The 20,747-nt window shown below is 35.9% G+C and overlaps 1 protein-coding gene across 1 annotated transcript; it reads left to right on the top strand.

The window, feature by feature from the left end:
* Nucleotides 1-1,205: 1,205 nt before the first annotated feature.
* On the top strand, nucleotides 1,206-20,636 carry LOC121326730 (mitofusin-1-like). The gene is made up of 18 exons (XM_041270162.1): nucleotides 1,206-1,436; nucleotides 5,329-5,452; nucleotides 5,795-5,930; nucleotides 6,267-6,429; nucleotides 6,985-7,109; nucleotides 7,419-7,527; nucleotides 7,787-7,894; nucleotides 8,084-8,237; nucleotides 8,424-8,491; nucleotides 10,032-10,153; nucleotides 10,848-10,974; nucleotides 11,217-11,321; nucleotides 11,566-11,668; nucleotides 12,335-12,561; nucleotides 13,066-13,221; nucleotides 13,318-13,514; nucleotides 13,982-14,116; nucleotides 17,889-20,636. The coding sequence occupies exons 2-18, from the start codon at nucleotides 5,338-5,340 to the stop codon at nucleotides 17,956-17,958; spliced, it is 2,220 nt and encodes a 739-aa protein (XP_041126096.1). The 5' UTR covers nucleotides 1,206-1,436; nucleotides 5,329-5,337; the 3' UTR covers nucleotides 17,959-20,636.
* Nucleotides 20,637-20,747: the final 111 nt, after the last annotated feature.

Here is a 20,747-nt window from a genome sequence, read left to right as displayed (position 1 = left end):
ACCATGCCAAAAGCTCAATGACAAATATCCTAATCGTTTAAAAGAGGTTATTATTGCTAAAGATGCCTCAACTAGCTATTAATTTCATTTTCCTTGTCAGGGTATGAATATTTTTGAATTAACATTTTTGGAGTTTTGCAAAAAAATAAAAAAAAAAAATGCTGGAATAACTGTAGACATCTATTTCTAGTAACTTTTTTTACTCATCCACAAAAGCAAAACTTTTGCTACAAAAGATTTTTCCTATAATTATTTGTTTTTTTGAGAAATTTCTAGAAATTATAAATTTCTATTGGTGTATGTAAACTTTTGACTACAACTATATATATATATATATATATATATATATATATATATATATATATATATATATATATATATATATATATATATATATATATATATATGGGCGCGGGGTCACCCAAGCCCACAGGGTGGATGTATTCAGTTCAGCTACTGTACAGTGAAGCGCTTGCACTAGGCTAGGGGAGAAAATGGAGTAGCGTTTCCCCTTGCATTCTCCTTCTTTATTATTCGGGAATACATGACTGAACTTTATTTTCACTGCAGAACATACTTTCAATAACGCAATATAATTTACTTAAGTATAATACCGATAAACCTAAAAACAACAGAGATTATTTGCATAGATTATGCGGATATTTTATTTACATTATATAGTGCAATGCATAGATTTGGAAACTACAAATAACATAGTGACGTCAAATAAAAGCATTTCATACATTCCTAATCTCCACCTCCTTTCATCCGCCTTTATATAATGTTTCCACACGGAAACAGTGCATGGAACACTACTTATATTAATTATATTATATTATATTATATTATATCAAATTTAGTTTCTATTTTAAATCTATAGAGGTAATAATAATAATAATAATAATAATAATAATAATAATAATAATAATAATAATAATAATGCATGTATAACATTACTTATTAAACATTTGTGGCTTCTAACTTCAATTGACATTTTATTTCGTTTATTTATTTATTTATTTTAAGAGAATAGCACTACCAACAAATCATATATCTTACTTCATAATGCAACACAACATTCTTTCAAAATATTTAAAAACATTTAGTACATTTTAGTTATGAAATTGGATGCCTTCGATCTCGCACGATAAAAAAAAAAAAAAAAAAAAAAAAAATTGCAATGCAGTTAGTGTTTCCTCCCGGACTGACAGTCGGATTTCATGATCACATGACACTTAGCTGGCCTTTGATTTACGTACAGTATTTATTCCTACCCCCTTCTATACCTGTTAGTAGTTGAATCGAAGAGAAGTTGACAGGGAAATAACTTATTGCATTATTAAAAACACATTTATTTGCCACTACACGCACACTTTGAGACGGTAGCTTTGGCATGAAATCGTAAATAGTCGCCGAGGAACCGGGCCCAAAACGAGGTAAGGTGAATACACTTCAAATCCATTCCAGGAATAATTCTTGCAAAACTGCATGGTCAGACATAGTGACATGCTTCCATAAAATACTAAATATGTGGATGGAGAGAGTGGAATCGGGTGTATATTCAGATTGTTTAAGGAATATATAGTAGGGTACTACTATGGAGTGTTTCGCTACTGTATACGGGTTTATTTTAAATTTAATTTTACGAAACTGATGTGTGCTTCTCGTGGTTATATAATCTTGTCGCATGAGGGTTAAGACAAACACGAGTCAGACAGATTATCTTTATATTAATACATTCTACGTAAACACCAAATAGGGTGAAATGTATTCCTAAACATTTTTTTTTAAAGCTTCACGCCAAATCACATAATCATAAACTTCGTATGGTGAAGTGAAAGTAAACTCTCTTTTATCCAAGTGAAGCAGCTGTATAAGGTGTATTGAGTCACAAGCTACCAACCAGTACACTCCCATATTATTATTATTATTATTATTATTATTATTATTATTAATAAATGAGGGATGACATTGTTTAAGTAAAGCTGCCTTGAGCTGCCACGTACTGTATATCCAGTCTAGGTTTCACCTTCATGTGATGTGTTCTTAAATTAACTTGTTGTTTACAAACCACCTTACCCAACACAGCAGCACTGCAATCATAAACACGTTGACCTTAAAAAAAAAAAAAAATGGTGGCTATAAATACACACTGGTAAATGTTGCTGTGTTTATAATTATTTCACAATTCTCTCAGAACCATACAAATTGTGTGTGATTTTAAAATGTAAATGTATCATTTCTAAGAATTTCTCAAAAACAACGAATTTATTAGTGCTTGTAGAAAGTCTACACCCTTATGAACTTTTTTTTCACATTTGGGGTCAGTTTCTCAGAGTTTCGTGCATTTTAAAATTTTTCCACTTATCTACCACCACACTACACACTGTTAAGGGGAAAAACGTTTTTATTGAGAATTATATATTACAAATACAAAATTGAAAGAGCATAATTGGATAAGTCTCCACTCCCTCAGTTAATACTTGGTGGAAGCACCTTTGGCAGTAATTACAGCTGTGAGTCTGTTGGGATAGGTCTCTACTAACTTTGTACACCTAGATTTGGCAATATTTTACCATTCATCTTTACAAAACTGTTGAAGCTCTGTCAAATTCCTTGGGGAGCGTTGATGGATAGCAATCTTCAAATCATGCCACATATTTTCAATTGGATTTAGGTTGGGGCTCTGACTGGGCCACTCAAGGACATTTACCTTTTTGTTCCTTAGTCACTCCAGTGTAGCTTTGGCTGTGTGCTTTGGTCGTTGTCATGCTGAAAGGTGAACTTCCGTCCCAGTTTCAGCTTTCTTGCAGAGGGCAGCAGGTTTTCCTCAAGGACTTCTCAGTACTTTGCTCCATTCATTTTCCCTTCTATCCTGCCGATGAGAAACATCCCCATAACGTGATGCTGCCTCCACCATGCTTCACAGGAGGGATGGTGTTCTTTGGGTGATGCGCTGTGTTGGGTTTGAGCCAAACATAACTGCTAATTATGTCCTAATTTAGGATTGCTATTACAAGGGGGAGGTGGACACTTATCCAACCAAGCTATATCACTTTTTATTTTTAATTAATTTTCTACAAATTTCTAAAATCTTTTTTTCACTTGGAAGTTGTGGGGTAGGATGTGTAGATAAATGAAAAAACAACTATCTTAATGCATTTTAATTCTAAGCTTATAAGGCAACAAAAGGTGACAATTTTGAAAGGGGGTGTAGACTTTCTACACACACACGCACACGTAGACACACAGTTGTAGTCAAAAATTTACATACCACAATGGAAATTTATAATTTCTAAAATTGCAAAACTCCAAAAATGCTAATACAAAAGTATTCATACCCTTTCATGCTATGATGGTATTGTCTACAAGATGCTAGAAAAGTGCTGGATTGTAGGTGAACATTCTAAGGCCCTGTCGACATTAGCGTTTTATAACTGAGTTAAGGGTTCAAAACATGTTTTCAATCTCCTCTATAAAGTTCTTTTTTTTTTATTATTATTATTTTTTTTTTTATTTTTATTTAGTCGTCAATTTTTTACCCCGGTTTTTCTCCCCAATTTTGTAGTGCCCAATTATTATTTTTATCCTGGTTCACCACTTGCAACCACCTGCTGACTCGGGGAAACGGAGGCTGGAACACATGTCCTTGAAACGTGCTTCTGCCAATCTGTCTTTTTTCGCACTACGGTTCCACAGCGAGGCCACCAGGCCTATGGTGCCGGAGGAGAACACGGATCTGACTCCTACTGTAGAACCACAGACCCCCTATCGGCCACAAGTGGTCGCTGATGTGTGGTAAACCGTGGATTCCCCTGCCGACCTAAGCCCTCCCTACCCGGGCGGTGCTCGGCCAATTATGCGCTGCCCCTAGGAACCCCAGGTCATGGTCGGCTGTGATATTAGCCTGGATTTGAACCTGCGGTCTCGGAGTGCTTTTACTGGATGTGCCACTGGGGAGCCCACTAAACTTGGTTTAAAATGCAGCTGGACGTTCCAACACAACAATGATACAAAGCACACATCAAATCTACTCAGAATGGTTGAAGAACAATAAAATCAAGGTTCTGGAATGGCCTAGTCAAAGTCCTGATCTAAATCCGATTGAGAATCTTTGGTATGAGTTGAAGAAGGTTGTGCACAAGAGAAGTCCTCTGAATTTGAATGAACTAGAACAATTTTGCATTGAAGAATAGTCAACAATCACTAAAGAATCGTGCCAAAAGCTCATTGACAAATATCCTAATCATTTAAGTTTTAAGAGTTTATTATTGCTAAAGGTGCCTCAACTAGCTATTCATTTCATTTTCCTTGTCAGGGTATGAATACTTTTGAATTGGCATTTTTGGAGTTTAGCAAAAAATTGCTGAAATAAATCATTGTAGACATCTATTTCTTGAAACTTTTTTTCCTCATCCACAAAAGCAAAATTTTTGCCACAAAATATTTTTTCTATAATTTGTTTGAGAAATTTCTAGAAATTGTAAATTAAATGGTGGAATTACAGACTTTGAAACCAGTGCTGTGATTAGTACCATTTTGTGTGTGTCCAGGGACAGTTCCATTATTTCACACTGGGCTGAATTATTTTGCAACAGAAGGGGCAGACGTACAGCTGGAAGGATTAACTTGTCTGACACAAGTGAAAAGCTGTTTATTTGACACATGCAGATAATTTGAACTTTAATAATGCTGCAAATGTAGAGTTAGTTTATTTTGCTTGGTAAATATGTGTATGGCAGGAAAAGAAAAGTCTTAAACTAGAAATGAATATATTTGATGTATTTCAATAGTTTGGTATTAGGTTTTTAAGCAGTTTTATTTTCTCAGAATACCAGTGGTTCTTTAGGTTGAAACTAGTCTTCTGCTTACATAACGCTGTATTTGTAATGCTAAAACCTTTACTGGGTATGCCATGTGTGTGGCATTTTTGATATACCTATTTTACAGTCTCAGTACAGCTACCACAGAAGAATGGCAAAAGGCTATCTCATGCCCCTTTTGTGTTTAAGTAGTTTTGCCAGTTGGCTGTGTAGGAATAGAGCGCATTTATAAAGAGTCAGGTGGCATTTGCAACTTAAATCAAACAGGTGGTGACCTGGTATGTGTAATAGATCACATGCTGTTTGGAATGAAATAGGGTTGTATTGTTCATGTCATGCCCAGTTCTTTTGTGAACAAGTAGCCAAGTTCTTAACACAATTCTGATAACTTCCCAAATAACACTTTATATGGAGACTAAACAGCAGTTCAATTATGTTTGACCTGCTTGGTGTTTTTTGAGCTTATGGTATAGTTGTACCACAGTAATCACTTCTTCATTTTCAGTAAGACACCATGGCAGAATCAGACAGGTCACCGTTGAAGCACTTTGTGGTGGCTAAGAAAAAGATCTCCACTATCTTTGATCAGCTTTTGGAATACATCACCGAAGGATCAGATTTTGTAGAAGGTACACTAATATTATATCTGTACTTTTCTTCTTGACCTTCAGAAGCAGCTGTTCATTTACTGAGCCCTGGGTGTCAACAGATTCCACCGTGTTTTTAAATAAACAAGTTTAGTGCACCTCATCAGAAGAAAGTAAACCAAATGCTGACACTTTGCCTGTCTAATACTGTAACTACGTTTAGAATTTCCTATTTCTTGTGTATTTGAGTGTAAGTTGTTGACTGGGGGAAACAAGCTGCGGACCAGCATGGAGAAGAGGGTTGCTCTGTTGTGATTTCTTAAATTCTTGTCTTGTAACATCAGAAATGTAGAACAGATCTGACACCTGCTGTTTTGTTTTCAGAAACATATAGGAATAGAGAGCTTGATCAGATAGCAACGGATCAGCAAGCCTCAGTGATACGTGGTTATACAAAGAAACTGGCAGTGATCAGTGAAGTGCTGGCACGGAACCACATGAAAGTGGCATTTTTTGGCAGGTATGAAAGATGCAGATCATATCAAATGTATTTGATTGAAAAGATCACGTGGGTGTTCTTGTACAGTACATGCTAGAATTGTGTGTCTAAACAGCTGTTGGAATAAACACCATCCCCCTGTACTTGGGCAAATGGTATGAAGGTAAAACGTCTCAAGTCTTTATAGGGGCAGACACAGGCTTCTATAATGATTCCCCTAAGTTTTGTTTGAATAATTTCAGTTACTCATAAAAGTCTTGTTGGCTGTTGGATTTTTTGTTTTCATATATAATGTTTTCGTAAAAAGGTCTTTGGTCTAGATCACTAATTATTTTCTTTCATTTTTCCCGGCTCCAGGACTAGTAATGGTAAGAGTTCAGTTGTCAACGCCATGCTGTGGGATAGGGTGCTGCCCAGTGGAATCGGACACACCACAAACTGCTTCCTCAGCGTGGAGGGGACAGATGGTGACAAGGCCTACCTTATGACAGAAGGGTCAGACGAGAAGAAAAGTGTAAAGGTATAGATTAAAAAATAATGCATTCTTTAGCTACAGATATGTGAATGAGTACTGTGTCAATAGCCAAGTTAACTAAATACTATTCATTTGGAGTTGGAGCAATTATACCCCAATCTTGGACATCTCCCAATTCTGGTCATTTTCGGTAGCACATTTAGCTGTGCAGTTAATGACACAGACGGAATAGCAGTCAGTGATATGTTGCCGTTAATTTTTTTGCTTGGACTGAAAGTGATTTCATACAGTTTCAGGGGCCATTTACTAACTTTTGAAAGTTAGTGCAAAGCCAATGTCAAATGGATGCCTAATTGTTTAACATATATTTAGGACACAAGCACTGAGTTTAAAAAAACAAACGCACATAAATACCCAACAACAGAAGAGCAAGTTAGGCCCTAGGCATTTGCCAAACGGCGAGTGGTCAGGGTGTCTGTGTTTACAAGATGCTCTCGTAGCAGCCATGAGGGATATCTCACTTTTCTATATCATTCATGTTTTGAAATGGAACAGAAACTTACATGTAATGATAGATTGAAAAATGACTTCCTTTTGCAGACAGTAAACCAGCTTGGCCATGCACTCCACATGGACAAAGACCTAGATGCTGGCTGCCTAGTGAGGGTTTTCTGGCCCAAGACTAAGTGTGCTCTCCTGAGGGATGACCTGGTGCTAGTGGACAGGTACAGAAATGCGAAAATACCTTCCTACCGTCGTGCTCACGGCGCACTACATAGCAAAATACAAAGCTTTTATTATTAGCTCCATTTTTAAGAAAGGAGAAACACAGATACCAAACCAGAAAACAAACAACTCGGACAATTCACTTAGAAATTTTCTTTTTACTTTATGTTGGGCTAATAACGATTTGGGGAAAGTTTTAAGATTAAAATGCTGCCATAAGTCTTAAATCTTAAGATGAGGAAATATACAAATAATAGTTAAGATAAGTTTTTTTTTGTTTTGTTTTGTTTTTTTTGTGCTGGTTACAGTCCTGGAACTGATGTTACAACTGAGCTGGATAGCTGGATTGATAAATTCTGTCTGGATGCAGATGTCTTTGTGCTGGTAGCAAACTCTGAATCCACTCTGATGAATACTGTAAGTTTACATTTAGAAGTATAAAGAGTGTAATTTAGACTGTAGTACAATGAAACAAGTTTGATTGACATGTTTTAATATATTACTAATACCAGTCATTGTTAAATAGACCCTGTTATAATTGTGCATGTGCAAACTATGTGATGTGAAATGGGAAAACTGTTTTTGTACTGTGGTATTTAAGTGGCCTTCCCTGGAACGTTTTGTTTTTAGAAGCAAACCCTTTAAATTTTTTTAAAACACCCTTTTCTTTATTTAGGAGAAGCATTTTTTCCACAAAGTAAATGAACGTCTTTCAAAGCCAAATATCTTTATTTTGAACAATCGTTGGGATGCATCTGCCTCAGAACCCGAATGCATGGAGGATGTAAGTACACAAACCATACTACTCTCATCTCAGTGGCTAGATCCCTTTTTTTCTAGTTTGAGTGTCTTATGGAACAAAAGTCACACAGAAATTGTATAGAGTTGTACCCGAGACTGGAGCTGTTCCTGCAAAGAGTCGTGCTGTTCTGGGGAAGCTGCTCCAGTCTGAGGTGTTCTTTCTGTCTGGCAGGTGCGCAAACAGCATACAGACCGCTGTATCAGCTTTCTTGTGGATGAGCTCAAAGTGGTGGAACGTGAACAGGCCCTGAATCGGATCTTCTTTGTGTCCGCTAAGGAAGTGCTGAATGCCAGGATGCAAAGAGCTCAGGGAATGCCAGAAGCAGGTCAGGAATTTTATGGAATTAACATCAGTACAATGAATTGTACCAAAATAAGATTTGACAAATCTAGCATACGCTAATGTACTTTCCCAAATGTATTAAAAAGGAGATTATCCCATCTTCAAATATATGCAGAATAGTATAATGCGTAAATAAATATAATGGGCTACATGTGATCAATTGTTTTAGGTGGTGCATTAGCTGAAGGATTTGAGGCTAGACTACGAGAGTTCCAGTGTTTCGAGAGAACCTTTGAGGCAAGTAGCTGGCGGGGGGGTTCGATATAAATAGTGTCTGTGAAAATATTTTTTATCATAAATTACTATTTTTAATGAAATAATGTAAAGCCAGTAGTTTAAAGTTTTTCCTGTCTATTTAGGCTAATTCCAGACGGAATTTAAGGACCATTTATATGTGTTTAGGCTTTTCTGTTCCGTACCACATCATGGATCGTTATGGCAGCCATTTTGAAAAGAGGTTTGAAACAGACATAGCTAGCCATGAAAAACCAGAGGCACTTGCCTCACTTTATTCCACCTCCTTCATTCTGTACAGATGCTGTAGATATCAGCGACACTTGGGAGTTAATGTTTATACATAACGAGGGATAAAATCTGAGTAAGGATTATTTGCACAGTAACACGGGTAGAGAATGCTCTAATATACAGCATGCAATCTTAATGTTGTAGGATCTAACAACATGCCTTAACGCTTCTCAACTTGTCTTTACCTCAGTCTGTTGAGGTAATGTTCTAACCGCCTGGTGCTGTAGTGATTGCGTGTGAGATGCCAGCCTTTCTCTTCTGGTAAAACACTCTAACCCTGGTCCAAGTTTCTCTTTGAGGCGCTCTTTTTCCTCTCCGCAGCTTTAGCCTGACCTAACTGTGCAAGCTTCTCTCAAGCACCTGTATTCATTGCTGAAGTCTAGATTTGCTTCGACGAGGTGTATTGCTTCTTAACCTGTTTTTTATTTCTTTCTTTATTTTTTGTTTTGCTTTTACCTGCATTGCTTTACATTCTGTTTTTACCATTTAGTTTCTTATAGTAGTGCTAAGAAAAGTATTAATCCAATTAGACTAAGCTTTCTTACAACATATGTAATGCATAAAGATGTTATACATTTTTTGTATATTTGGTGTAGTTAATAATGAAAATAAAGTCCTGGTTGCAGTTTAATTCTATAGGTGTTTGAAGACAAACCTTCAACTAGTACTTTTTTTTTTTTTTTTTTTTTTTTAAATAGCACACGCCATAAAAAAAATTACTGAATGAGAAAACGGATCTCATGTAAAGTTGTGATATACAATCCATATACAATGTAATACTTCAACACATGGATTGATCTCCTACTGGCTGGTGAAGATAAAACTTGATGTAGATCTGTTTCTATATTGAATAATTCAATGGACCTCCTTGCTGGGCTTAAATTTGTTGCGACAGCCGTGCACATGTGCATGCAATTTGATAAGTACTGTACGATGTAGTCTGTATCCCCTAAAATTAGCGCAGTTATCCAGATTAATTAAAAGCAGGGTTTGATTTGCTGTTTTATTTGTTTCTTATGTTTGTTTTTTATCAAGAAGCACATTACTGTGAAAACTTGAGAGATGTGTTTGGTTTAAGGTATGGATCTGTTGCTCTTTGTATGCTTTTTTTCTTTGATTTTATGATGTTTAGTTCCTTATTTTTCTATTAAGTTTTCAGCAGCAGGTCAATATCTTATACTTGTTTTTTTTTATTGTACTGCCCACACCCAGTATATCTAAGTTGCAAACATCACAGTAATGTGTCTCGTAGGAGTGTATCTCGCAGTCAGCAGTGAAAACAAAGTTTGAGCAGCACACGATCAGAGCTAAACAGATCACTGAGTCAGTCAAAAGAATCATGGATGACATCAATATCCAAGCAGCGGATAAGAGGTAAGGATTTCATCTTCTAATGAGGATTTACTATTGTAATTATTATTATAGCTTCCAATCCTGAAAAACCTTAGTGCTGCTAAGAAAGCACTACTCTTAAACACACCGCTTCTCCAGACTGCTTGACCCTTTAGTTGTTTTACTTGACACACTTGGGTGACTAATACTGTTTTAAGCTTGCACACCAGCAGATACAGTAGTAATGGTACGTACTGACCAACCATAACATGTCTCTCATGGGGGAGACTGAACTTTTTGTAAGGGTGATGTGTTTTGGGGGTCCCAGTGCTGGTGGATATAGGTCACGCTATTGGTTTTGTCTTTAAAACCGCACATCCAGTTGTAATGTGGTTCTTGGGGGGGGGGTGTTTGTAAGTCTATGCATGAGTTGTGGTTTGGCTTATTTAATACTTATTTTCAGAACTACTTATCAGAGTTTGATTTAATATTTATTAAAGATGTTATGCATAATAAATACAGAAAGACATAATAAAAAAGGATTTACCGGCCGTGATATTTTGATACTTTCTGTTCTTTTAAACAGCTATTCTAAATGACATCCACACCTAAGGTTTTCCACAGTTGACCTCCACAGTCAGTCAAACCAGATTACTTCTGTTTTGCTTAATGCAGATTCATTATTAAACACAGTTGCATCCAAGTTGCTAATTTGCTAGCCTGTCTTTCTGTTCAGAATCAACTTGTTGAAAGAAAGAGATGACAAGATGGATCAATCAGACTATGTCCGCTCTCAGCTTAGTTTACTGACTGAGGACATTAAGGGGAAAATCAAGGCTGTTACTGAAGAAGTAGAAACAAAGGTAAGTGCATTTGTGGCCAGTGGATTATTTTGAGTCATGCTTAGAAGTAAAATTATTGAATCCCCGTTAGAACAGATAATCCACTGAGGCCTATTTCATCCATAACTGTGCTTCGATATATCAGTGCAGTGTTTTTTTTTTCTTCTGTATTTAGAAATGGAACCTTGAAACAAACAGGTATATATAAAACCCCAACAACTTTGAATGCAAACCTCAAATTGACATTGTATTGTTTAATTCAGGTTTCCAATGCGATGACAGATGAGATTTGTCGCCTTTCTGGGCTGGTTGACGAATTCTATTCAGATTTTCATCCCTCACCACAAGTGCTAGAACGGTACAAAAATGTAAGCATGGCATTATACTGCAAGTTCAGGTTGTATTAATTATTTTTCGTTCAGTTTCCTCTGTATACACATACTATATTTCTGCAAATTTAAAAAAGGACAATCTGCATTAAAGATCCATTCATTACTTGAATATGTGGTATGTTTAGTTCATGCATGTACTAGGAATAGCACACTTTGCTAGTAGCAAGGTTTTCCTTTACTGAGTCAGTGTTTAAGAAAACTTTCCTTGTCTTTTCTACAGGCACTGCACAAGCACATAGAGGAAGGCATGGGGAGAAACTTGGCTGACCGCTGCTCCAATGCAGTTAATGCATCTGTTCAAAATTCCCAACAAAACATGATAGGTATTAGATGTACAGATAAAAAAATATATATGTTTTGCTTAATTCATTTTTCCCCAAGGATTAAACAACTTGTCTTCTAAAATTATTATATCCCCATGGCATTGTACTGTATAGCACAGACTCCACAGAGATACTACGGTTTCTTTTGAAATCAGCTCTAGAACTTTTATAGATCAACAGTTGTTTGCTTAGACATTAATGTCTGACAAAACTGTCATTACCTGCTCTAGAATTGACCACAACGACAACTGGGTATCCCAAGCTGAAGACGAGGTCAGTTATCTACAAGTATTCACGGCTGCAAAGGATATTAATGCTTTTTTAAACCAAACAAATTGTTGGGGTTTTTTTTGTGTATGAAGATTATTTATTTATTTATTTTTAATGTTTTTTTTTTTTTTTTTTGGATTGGAACACTTAACACTTAAATTGTGTTGCTGTTTAAATCGATATTCAATCAAAGGAATCCTGAGTAAACTGGCCTATTTATCATGATGTGCAAGTTGAAAGTGTAAATAAATGTATTGACTAGACATTTCCTGGGTATAAAATTAGTACTCTGTATACCAAAAGGCTCTGGAATTGAACAGCAGACATTTGTGACACTGGACTTTCAATAACCTAGTGGTAATACTTTTGAATGTTATTTTTCCATCTTCCTTGTAGAAAACATGAAGCCTCTGCTGCCCTCTAGTGTCCAGTCTCAACTGCACATGCTGATCCCATGCAGGAAGTTTGACCTGAGCTATGATCTTAACTTCTCCACACTCTGCACTGATTTCCAGGAGAACATTGAATTCCGGTTCTCCCTGGGCTGGACTTCATTAGTAAATCGCTTCTTGGGTCCGAAGAATGCACACAGAGCCCTGCTGTTGATGGAATCAAGTGCACAGGTGATTGTATAAGAAGCTGCTTTTAGATTGGCATTATTGCCATTACAAATTCACTTGGGTTAATTCAGTTGACTTTTTTTTGTTTGAAAATATGTATAGATGCATCACTGTAACATTATTTAAAAACTATGTTAATGAGTCTGTCTATACTTTCTTTACCTAAAACTTGAACAATTCTTAATATTTGTTTTTATTTTAATTCCGTGTTATTGTGAATCTGTTCAGAAAAACTGACACTGATAGTTTTTTGGGGATTTATATATTACTGATATACTGATACTACTACTGCAACTAATAATAATAATACTTAATCTGAACCTTTTGCTTCATCCAGTCTCAAAAGTTACACAATACGTTGTGATGCTGGCCAGATGAGTTTTTGGTTTGGTATCAGTGTCTAGATACTTTTACATAAATCTATGATATTTATGTATTTGGGCATTATGTAATTATGTACACTTAGCAATTCTTTTATCCTTTTTTTTTTTTTTATTGTTTTTTAAGATTCCTCGACCTTTAGCAACAACCTTTTCTGCATCCAACATTCATGCCCTGACTACAGAAAACGTGTCCCAGGAAGACCTTATGTTTTCCATAGGGACGGGCTTGGCCTCTCTCACATCCAAGTCATCCGTCACTGTAGTCCTTGTCGCTGGTGTGGTAAGTGCCTTTTATTCAAATTCTGATTCATTCAATGTAATGTATTGCATGTTGGGTGCATCTTGTTTAATTTTCTCTTTTTTTTTTCTTTTGTAGGTCTGGAGAATGTTAGGCTGGAGACTGATTGCTGCTTCCTTCAGTCTGTATGGGCTTTTGTATCTGTATGAAAAGCTAACATGGACCACAAGAGCCAAGGAGAGGGCATTTAAACAGCAGTTTGTAGACTATGCAACAAAGAAACTCCAGATCGTAGTTCGCTTTACCAGTACAAACTGCAGTCACCAAGTTCAACAGTAAGTCAGTGTACGCAGTAGATTGTTCTCTCTTGCTTTCCATGCTCTTTAAGCCTGCTATCTGCTACTAGCTGCTGTGTTGCTGCTTCTAATGTATTATGCACTTTCCACTGTATTTAATGTACTATTTAATGTATTATGCATTTCTTTATTTAAAGTATTATGGATTTTCTTGTTGTTACTGCATCTAGTAAAGTGCTTTGTGATGGTAGTCCATCCATCCACTATGAAAGGCAATATATAAAATAAAGATTGATTGATTTGATATTCTTATACTTATGCTTTACTATCAACCTCAGCAAACTTTACATATGTTTCTTTATGTATGATTTATTTTATTTATTTATTTAAACAAAGTGTCTGCCATCTGCCTGAAAACAGGCACTGGACTGTAGCTTTAATGAAAAATAATGTCTTGTGCTGTAGAAATATTGAGGCATTTATCATTTTGATCTATATTGAAACAGGGAGATGGCGACTACCTTTGCACGGCTGTGTCAACAAGTGGACCTCACTCAGAAAAACCTGTCTGAAGAAATCAATAGGCTCACCATGAAGATCGATCAGCTGGATGCAGTTCAACATCATTCCAAGACTCTTAGGTGAGTTTCCAGAATGACTCTTTCTGAAATGCACATACCAGCAGTTACCACAGCTGGGTACAGTGTAGTGTAGTGGTTTTCAACCTCTTCATCTCAAGTACCAGTGTTTCCAGCAGGGACCACCAGGTGTACCAGTAGTTATGTGCAATCTTAAACAGCTGTTGTAAAAACCGAGATCTACCCCATTCTGCTGAATGGTTAATCTATTCATGAACTCTGCATGTTTATAAGTGTTGTGTATGGAATTGGTGACGGCACCTTTAATTGTGTACAGTTGTACAGTAATACAGAGCCAGCATGTTACATCTGCCATGCTCAGTGTTAGTGACATCCTGATCTGACAGCATGTAACACAGACAGCTCTTATGATAATACATACCGTTTATTGTTCAGTAAAAACAAGTTTAAATTGCAGTGAGTTTGTATTTTCATTAGCACAATCTGTTATTTTAAGTAAATGGCGGGGGGTATTTCTGTGTTCTGCTGTCACATGTTTGAGAAGTAAACTTTGTTTTCCCTGCAACAGCTGACCCTGCTTTAGTACAAAACTCACGCTACATACTGCTTTACATAATGGTAATGGTGCTCTTAAATAACTGTGCCTGCTGCTTTGGCTGAAGAGATTATCAGCTCATCTTGTGCAATTAAATCATACTTAAACTGCTGATGATAAACAATGTAACTAAATCTATTATCTTGGATACAAGACACAGCAGACGTGTTGGCAGAAAACTTTATTTAGACTGATTTGACTGGCGAAAGATAACGCTGGTTTATTGGAGTTCGTAAAGATAACTTTTTTTCTGCTTGGTATGGTAACCTTTTCACTTCCTTGTTTAATTCTTGCACTTTTTTGCTGCATTACCCCTTCATTAATTATTTTCTTTATTTTAAGTTTCCAAGGCATTTTGTTAATGGCACGTGCGCTACACAAACCTTACAAGTATTTGTTCATTTCAAGCTACTTTTTCACACAACAGTAGTCACACGTTTGGTCACCATCAAAACTGTTGCAAGAAACTGGGGTTCCATATTCTGCTGGTGTTAAGATACCTCTCTGAACTTTTATTCAATTTTTATTGAATCAAATCATTTTTATTCAATCAAATTTTTACCGTCCTTATCACACTTCAGTTTATTAACCTGTTAAACCCCCATCCTCCCACAGGCAATTTCTGCCTGGAGGGCTATGACCTTAAATAAATCGCATTATCTTCCAAAGTATAGACAGCATAGGCATGGTTCTGGGCTTGAATTCAAGGTAACCCCCTGGCCATTAGGACTACTCGGATTTGATATAAGTCTTACTCAGTACCACACTGGAAGGAGATATCTAGAAGAAAAAAAAACCATAAAAAACAAGAAACACATTTCATTTGTTTATATTCTATTGTCATTTTTTCACCTTGTAGCATATGGAAAGAGATAGATTTTTTTCCACTGCTTCCCCAACATGTTTACTACACTGGATAAAATTTTTAAACTGATTGAATAAAGGGATCAAATTCTGCATGAGTTTTTACAAAGCTAGGCCCAAGGGTCCCCAAACCTCTCCAAAAATGAATATTGTGTAAATCTTTACGGCCAGTCGTACACTACTTTCTTGAGCAAGATCTAAAAGGGAGGTTACTTTCTGGTACCTCACATGCTATACATTGCCACATGAATTAGATTTTGTAATCCTCTTTTTTACTTATTTGTCCAATATTTCATTCAAAAGGTGGCCTTTTTGGAGAGCTTTGGGGTGCCCGAAATGTATCCATGATGAGTATGCATGACAAATACTCTCAGTTCACATGCCACAACTGTCAGGCACACTGCTCTCACATAACTGTGTGTTTGTGCAGGAGAATGGTGCTGCTGAGATTTTTTTGTAGCTCTGAATTTTCAGTACCTGACTGTATTTTTGTTACTCACTTGCTTGAAAGTATGTAAATGTCAAGAAGCAAAATTAGATTTTTTTTTTTTCCCCCAAAATAAAGTGGTTACACTCATTCAAGCACTACTGACAGGTGAACATATGTTGATTATTGGATAAAGGTGTCTGCTAAATGTGAATAATAATAATAATAAGAAGAAGAAGATTGCAGACACCTTTGCTGCTCTAAATCAGGCTGCCAGACTGAAAACACCTTAGTTCTTTTCGTCTTTACTTTGATTGACATGTGGCAAACAAAGGAACTGAGTGAGTGATTGTTGGAGCAGGCAGACAGCTTATCTTGAAAGGCTAAGAAACCTACACTGTCTCTAGGTGAGTAGCATCACTCCTTGTAATCATGGAAATATAAAAAAAAGTTTGCTAAACACTCCCATGCAATAATCTAAATCAATGAACATCAATGAGAAAATAATAAAGACGGCCGGGAAGCAACAATTACTTCTTGCAACTTGTATTGCAATGTAAAGATCAGGGACCGTATACAGCAGCACAGCACAGATGAGACATGGTGTTGCTCTTTACTATGCAATAAAAATTGATTTAAAAAAAATGTTATTTCTATGTGCCCCTTGAATCAAATGGTTGCATTTTCTAATAATATTTATAGTAAAAATGCATATTGAAAATTACACATAATAACAATAATAATAATACTAATAATAATAGTGTGGATCCATTTATACTTACAAATCCTGAAGAGGCTCCAATCCATCTTCAAATGCTGCTTCACAGATGCTGAATCAGCGCTCTCCAACCCAGAAAGTTCATTTTCGCCGTCACTTTCACTATTATCCATCTCCTCCACAACATCAAAAAGACCGAATCTACTTCTTTTGGGATGCTTTGGAACACTGCTCGCCATTTCGTTCGATTTTATAAATTTTACAAATTGAAAACGGTAAGAAACCTTGATCCTATGTGCGTAACACTGTGCTGTTGCTTGCAATTATGTGTCTTGTTTACGTACGCAGATCGATTGCTCTGTTACATTGCGATTAGGGAGATTTCACCATCAACACATACATGTAAGGCCAGAGCAGCGAAACGCACAGCTAGCTAGTCGTTTGTTTTTGATTTTGAACTTTGAGGTGCTAGATACATTGCGAAGGGAATATCTCAGCGGTGAAATGGCGAATTCGAAACATTCCATCGCTGTTTGACTGTAGGAAAACAACGTTTTTGATATTGTCAGTTTGTTTTGCTTTTGTAGTAATATTACAGATGATTTATGAAATGTGTAATTGCAGTACAGATGTTCCGTCCGCGGAACAGGGGGCGTAAGGTTTATATATATATATATACACACACTGACGCCATGTCGCATTCGGAAATATTGACACTTGGTTTTAAAGATGCAGCATTTTTCTATCTAACCCCTAAAAATGTTTTTGTTGTTGCATTTGTAACCATTTTAGGCGCAGTCTGGAGTCCTGCATCATACGTTAATTTCTCATTTCTCTGTGATTCAGTGGTACATTATGGTGGTGCGATTGAGGAAGCATTGTGTTTTGAGGAATCATATCGTCATAAAAGAACCACTGGGATAGTGGGTGTTGCCAGTGTACCTATAGGCATGTCATGGACATCCCTTTAACGTATATACTCCACTTTTTTTAGGTTTAAAGTCTAAGTTTTTTTTTTGGACTGGATTCCAGCTAAAATATGTCTCAAGTCCTTCAACCACTTCTTGAATTGTGATAAAAGGTTGCATACACATTCTTACCTATTTATGTTTAAATTGGTTATGCTAATAAAGGATACATCTTGGTAACTTGGTATGCATTGAATTTTTGTAATTTAAAAAAATAAATAAAATTGTTTTATTTCTTTCAGACATAAAGCGACCGGGCTCGAGACAGAATTGGACAGTTTTATAAAACAGTATTTGCAGCCACAGCAGTGAGGATTTCCTGCCTTCACTGAACATCTTATTTATTCTGCAAAACCTTTATTCAGGGAACCAGAGGTGCAGGTTATATATCTAAGTCACTATTAAAAAATAATGATTCACTTTGTAGTTATTTAAGTAAGATCTATACATTTGATGAATACTCTTTTAATAGTTTATTAATTTGTATCTTTCATTATAAAATGGTTTGTGTTCCTCTGTTTTCAGAACAAATTACTTTTAAGGAAATGGTCACCACTTTACCTATGACTTTTTATAGTAGTTAGTTTTATCAAGATTTGCATGATTTTGTTTAACTTCTGGTCTTCTGTATTTTGTTCATTACAAAGTATACCATAAAGCCATGACAGGAAGGCGATCCTTTGGGGAATATACACCTTTTTTTAGTTATTTCAATACAAACAAAAAAAGTTGTCATCTTGTTTTTAATTACAACGGCAGATTATCTGCTTTATTTTCTATAGTATACTCCTAAAATATTGTTCATGTTAAATAAGAATTCTAAAGGGCAACCCTCCCCCACCCCAACCTTTTTGAAAACAAATAAATCGCTGCCTAATTTCTTTGTGAACAAGCAGCCTGCTGTGATTTTTTTTTTTTCTCTCACCCCAGTAATAGATTTCATCTGTCACATAAGAATACAGGGAGACCAGAGACACTATTTCTTAATTCTAGTAACATATCTACTTCCTGCCCCATTAACATGTTTTTACTTGTTTTTTGTCTTCCTTAAAACAGAAAAGCTTATGAATAAAACCGCCGTAAGTTACCTAAACCGAATGTTCTAGAGATTCAGTCTGTTAACACATGTGTTGTAGTGTGTAAACGTTTTGTTTTGTAAAAAAACAAAAAAAAACAAAGGTGAATTGTGAAGAATTCTTAGCACCTATGAACCTGGGTTTTGTGATCTAGCCTGCAGTGTGAAGAATGGATAAAATATTGGATAATAATACTGTTATGTAGTGTTTGGTGTAGATTTGACTTTGGGAGTCTCTTCTAATGCCATACAGTTAAGTATTTTTTCTTTCTACTTCAGTATTTTCTTGCCATTGACCTACTTATGTATTGTATGTTTGGAAGCATAATGATTATTCTGAATTGTCCACACTTTATGCCTGTAAAATAAACTTTGATAACTTGCGTAATAAAAGTGTATATCTGATCAAATTAATCTCCAAGAAGCAGTGATTTGGTTTTAATAATGTATTCACATGTGTACCTTTGTAAATCACAAGGTTAGATTCTACAAGTTTTATTTGGAAGAGTGTAGACTTGAAGTCTCACTCTAACAAATACACTGAACACAACAGCCTTGGTTAAAAGCTTTTTTTTTTTTTTTTTTTTTTTTTTATTGGTTACAATATCAATTCATGGCAACATATCAGTTTCACCGAGCCACTGTACAAATACAAAGAAAATATCTGGTGTGAAAAAAGACTTAACAAAAAAGTTCTCATAGCAAGTGATTATAATAATTTCACACAATAGCACTGCAAGAGAAAACACATGGCACAAAGTCCCTGGTTTTGACTGGTTCAAGAACTTAAAAAAAAAAAACTTAAGACATTTTGTTGGAATACATACAAGATAGCCAAAAGGCAGTGCCTTGTTAGTAAATCAGGATCACTGTTGTGGTAATAGAACAGGCATAATGGAAGGCTGAGCTGGGACAACTAGTAGCTCCCTCAAAGTTTTTCCACAATACTCCAGAATGTCCTCTTCCAATACCTAGGCACTGTATTAGGAATCAAAAATCAGGGATACAAACAGCGAGGCAAGTGACACCACCTTTTCTATTAGGAAGCTTTTGTCTTGGATGCAAAAAGGAGTATCGTAAATATTACCTATAGTGACATAGTATTCCTCCTGAACAGAAGATATGATCATGGATAACATGTACAATCTGGAGAAGGTGGGGCAATGAGATGGCAATTAAAATGGTGAAATAATGGTGCTTTTCAAAACTTTGAGAGCCTAAGTCCCAGCCCCAACAAAAAGCTCTGTGTACTGTACAGGCACATTTAATGTGATATCTTTATTGTTAAAACTGTTAATACTGTTGCATTTTTACACAGAACACTGCAGTAACTGCCTGCCTGTTATTTTTACAATACAAGACACATCCCTTTCTCGAATGACTGGCATTTCCATAGTGGCTCATTGTTCAGGGAGAAAATTTAACAGCATCTACAGAAAGTTTGCGTAATTTTTGTAACTGTAAAGATGTTTTTTTTGACAGAGGAATATCCTTTAAAAACAGGTATTGTGTTAAGAATAAAACATTGCAATGCCTCATTGTTTTGCAATTATTAGGGTTACTGTTTCATCTCTAATTAAAGAAAAACAAAGATCTTTAAAACTGCAACGATGCCAATTTATACAAGTTATGGGATCCAGGTATTTGTAAAACGGGGGTCAATGGAGTTAAAGGCTAAATTTGCATGTACTTTTTTTTTATTTTTTTATTTAAATAGAACTGATATTCACAATTATAACAAGCACCAAGCAGTATTTCAGCTAAAACAGGGCACTCATGCACTAGGCACCTTTATCATCATGTTGGGCAACTTTCAGCATTTTCTTAATCTGGGGGCACTGGCTATTTTACAACTGCCACCTCATATAGCAAATACAAAAAAGCAGCAAAAAAAAAAAAAAAACATTGAGCAATTTACAAGTTTTTTTTTTTTTAAACAGATTTGTGGGGGGGGCCGTCTTTTAAATATATTTTGTAAAAGCTTTAGATAACGCAAAATGAAGTGTGGAATTTGACACCATATTAC

Source organism: Polyodon spathula, chromosome 14, assembly GCF_017654505.1.
Source record: "Polyodon spathula isolate WHYD16114869_AA chromosome 14, ASM1765450v1, whole genome shotgun sequence".
NCBI lineage: Eukaryota > Metazoa > Chordata > Actinopteri > Acipenseriformes > Polyodontidae > Polyodon > Polyodon spathula.
Note: the sequence above shows the minus strand (reverse complement) of the source record. Positions and strands in the feature narration are given on the sequence as shown.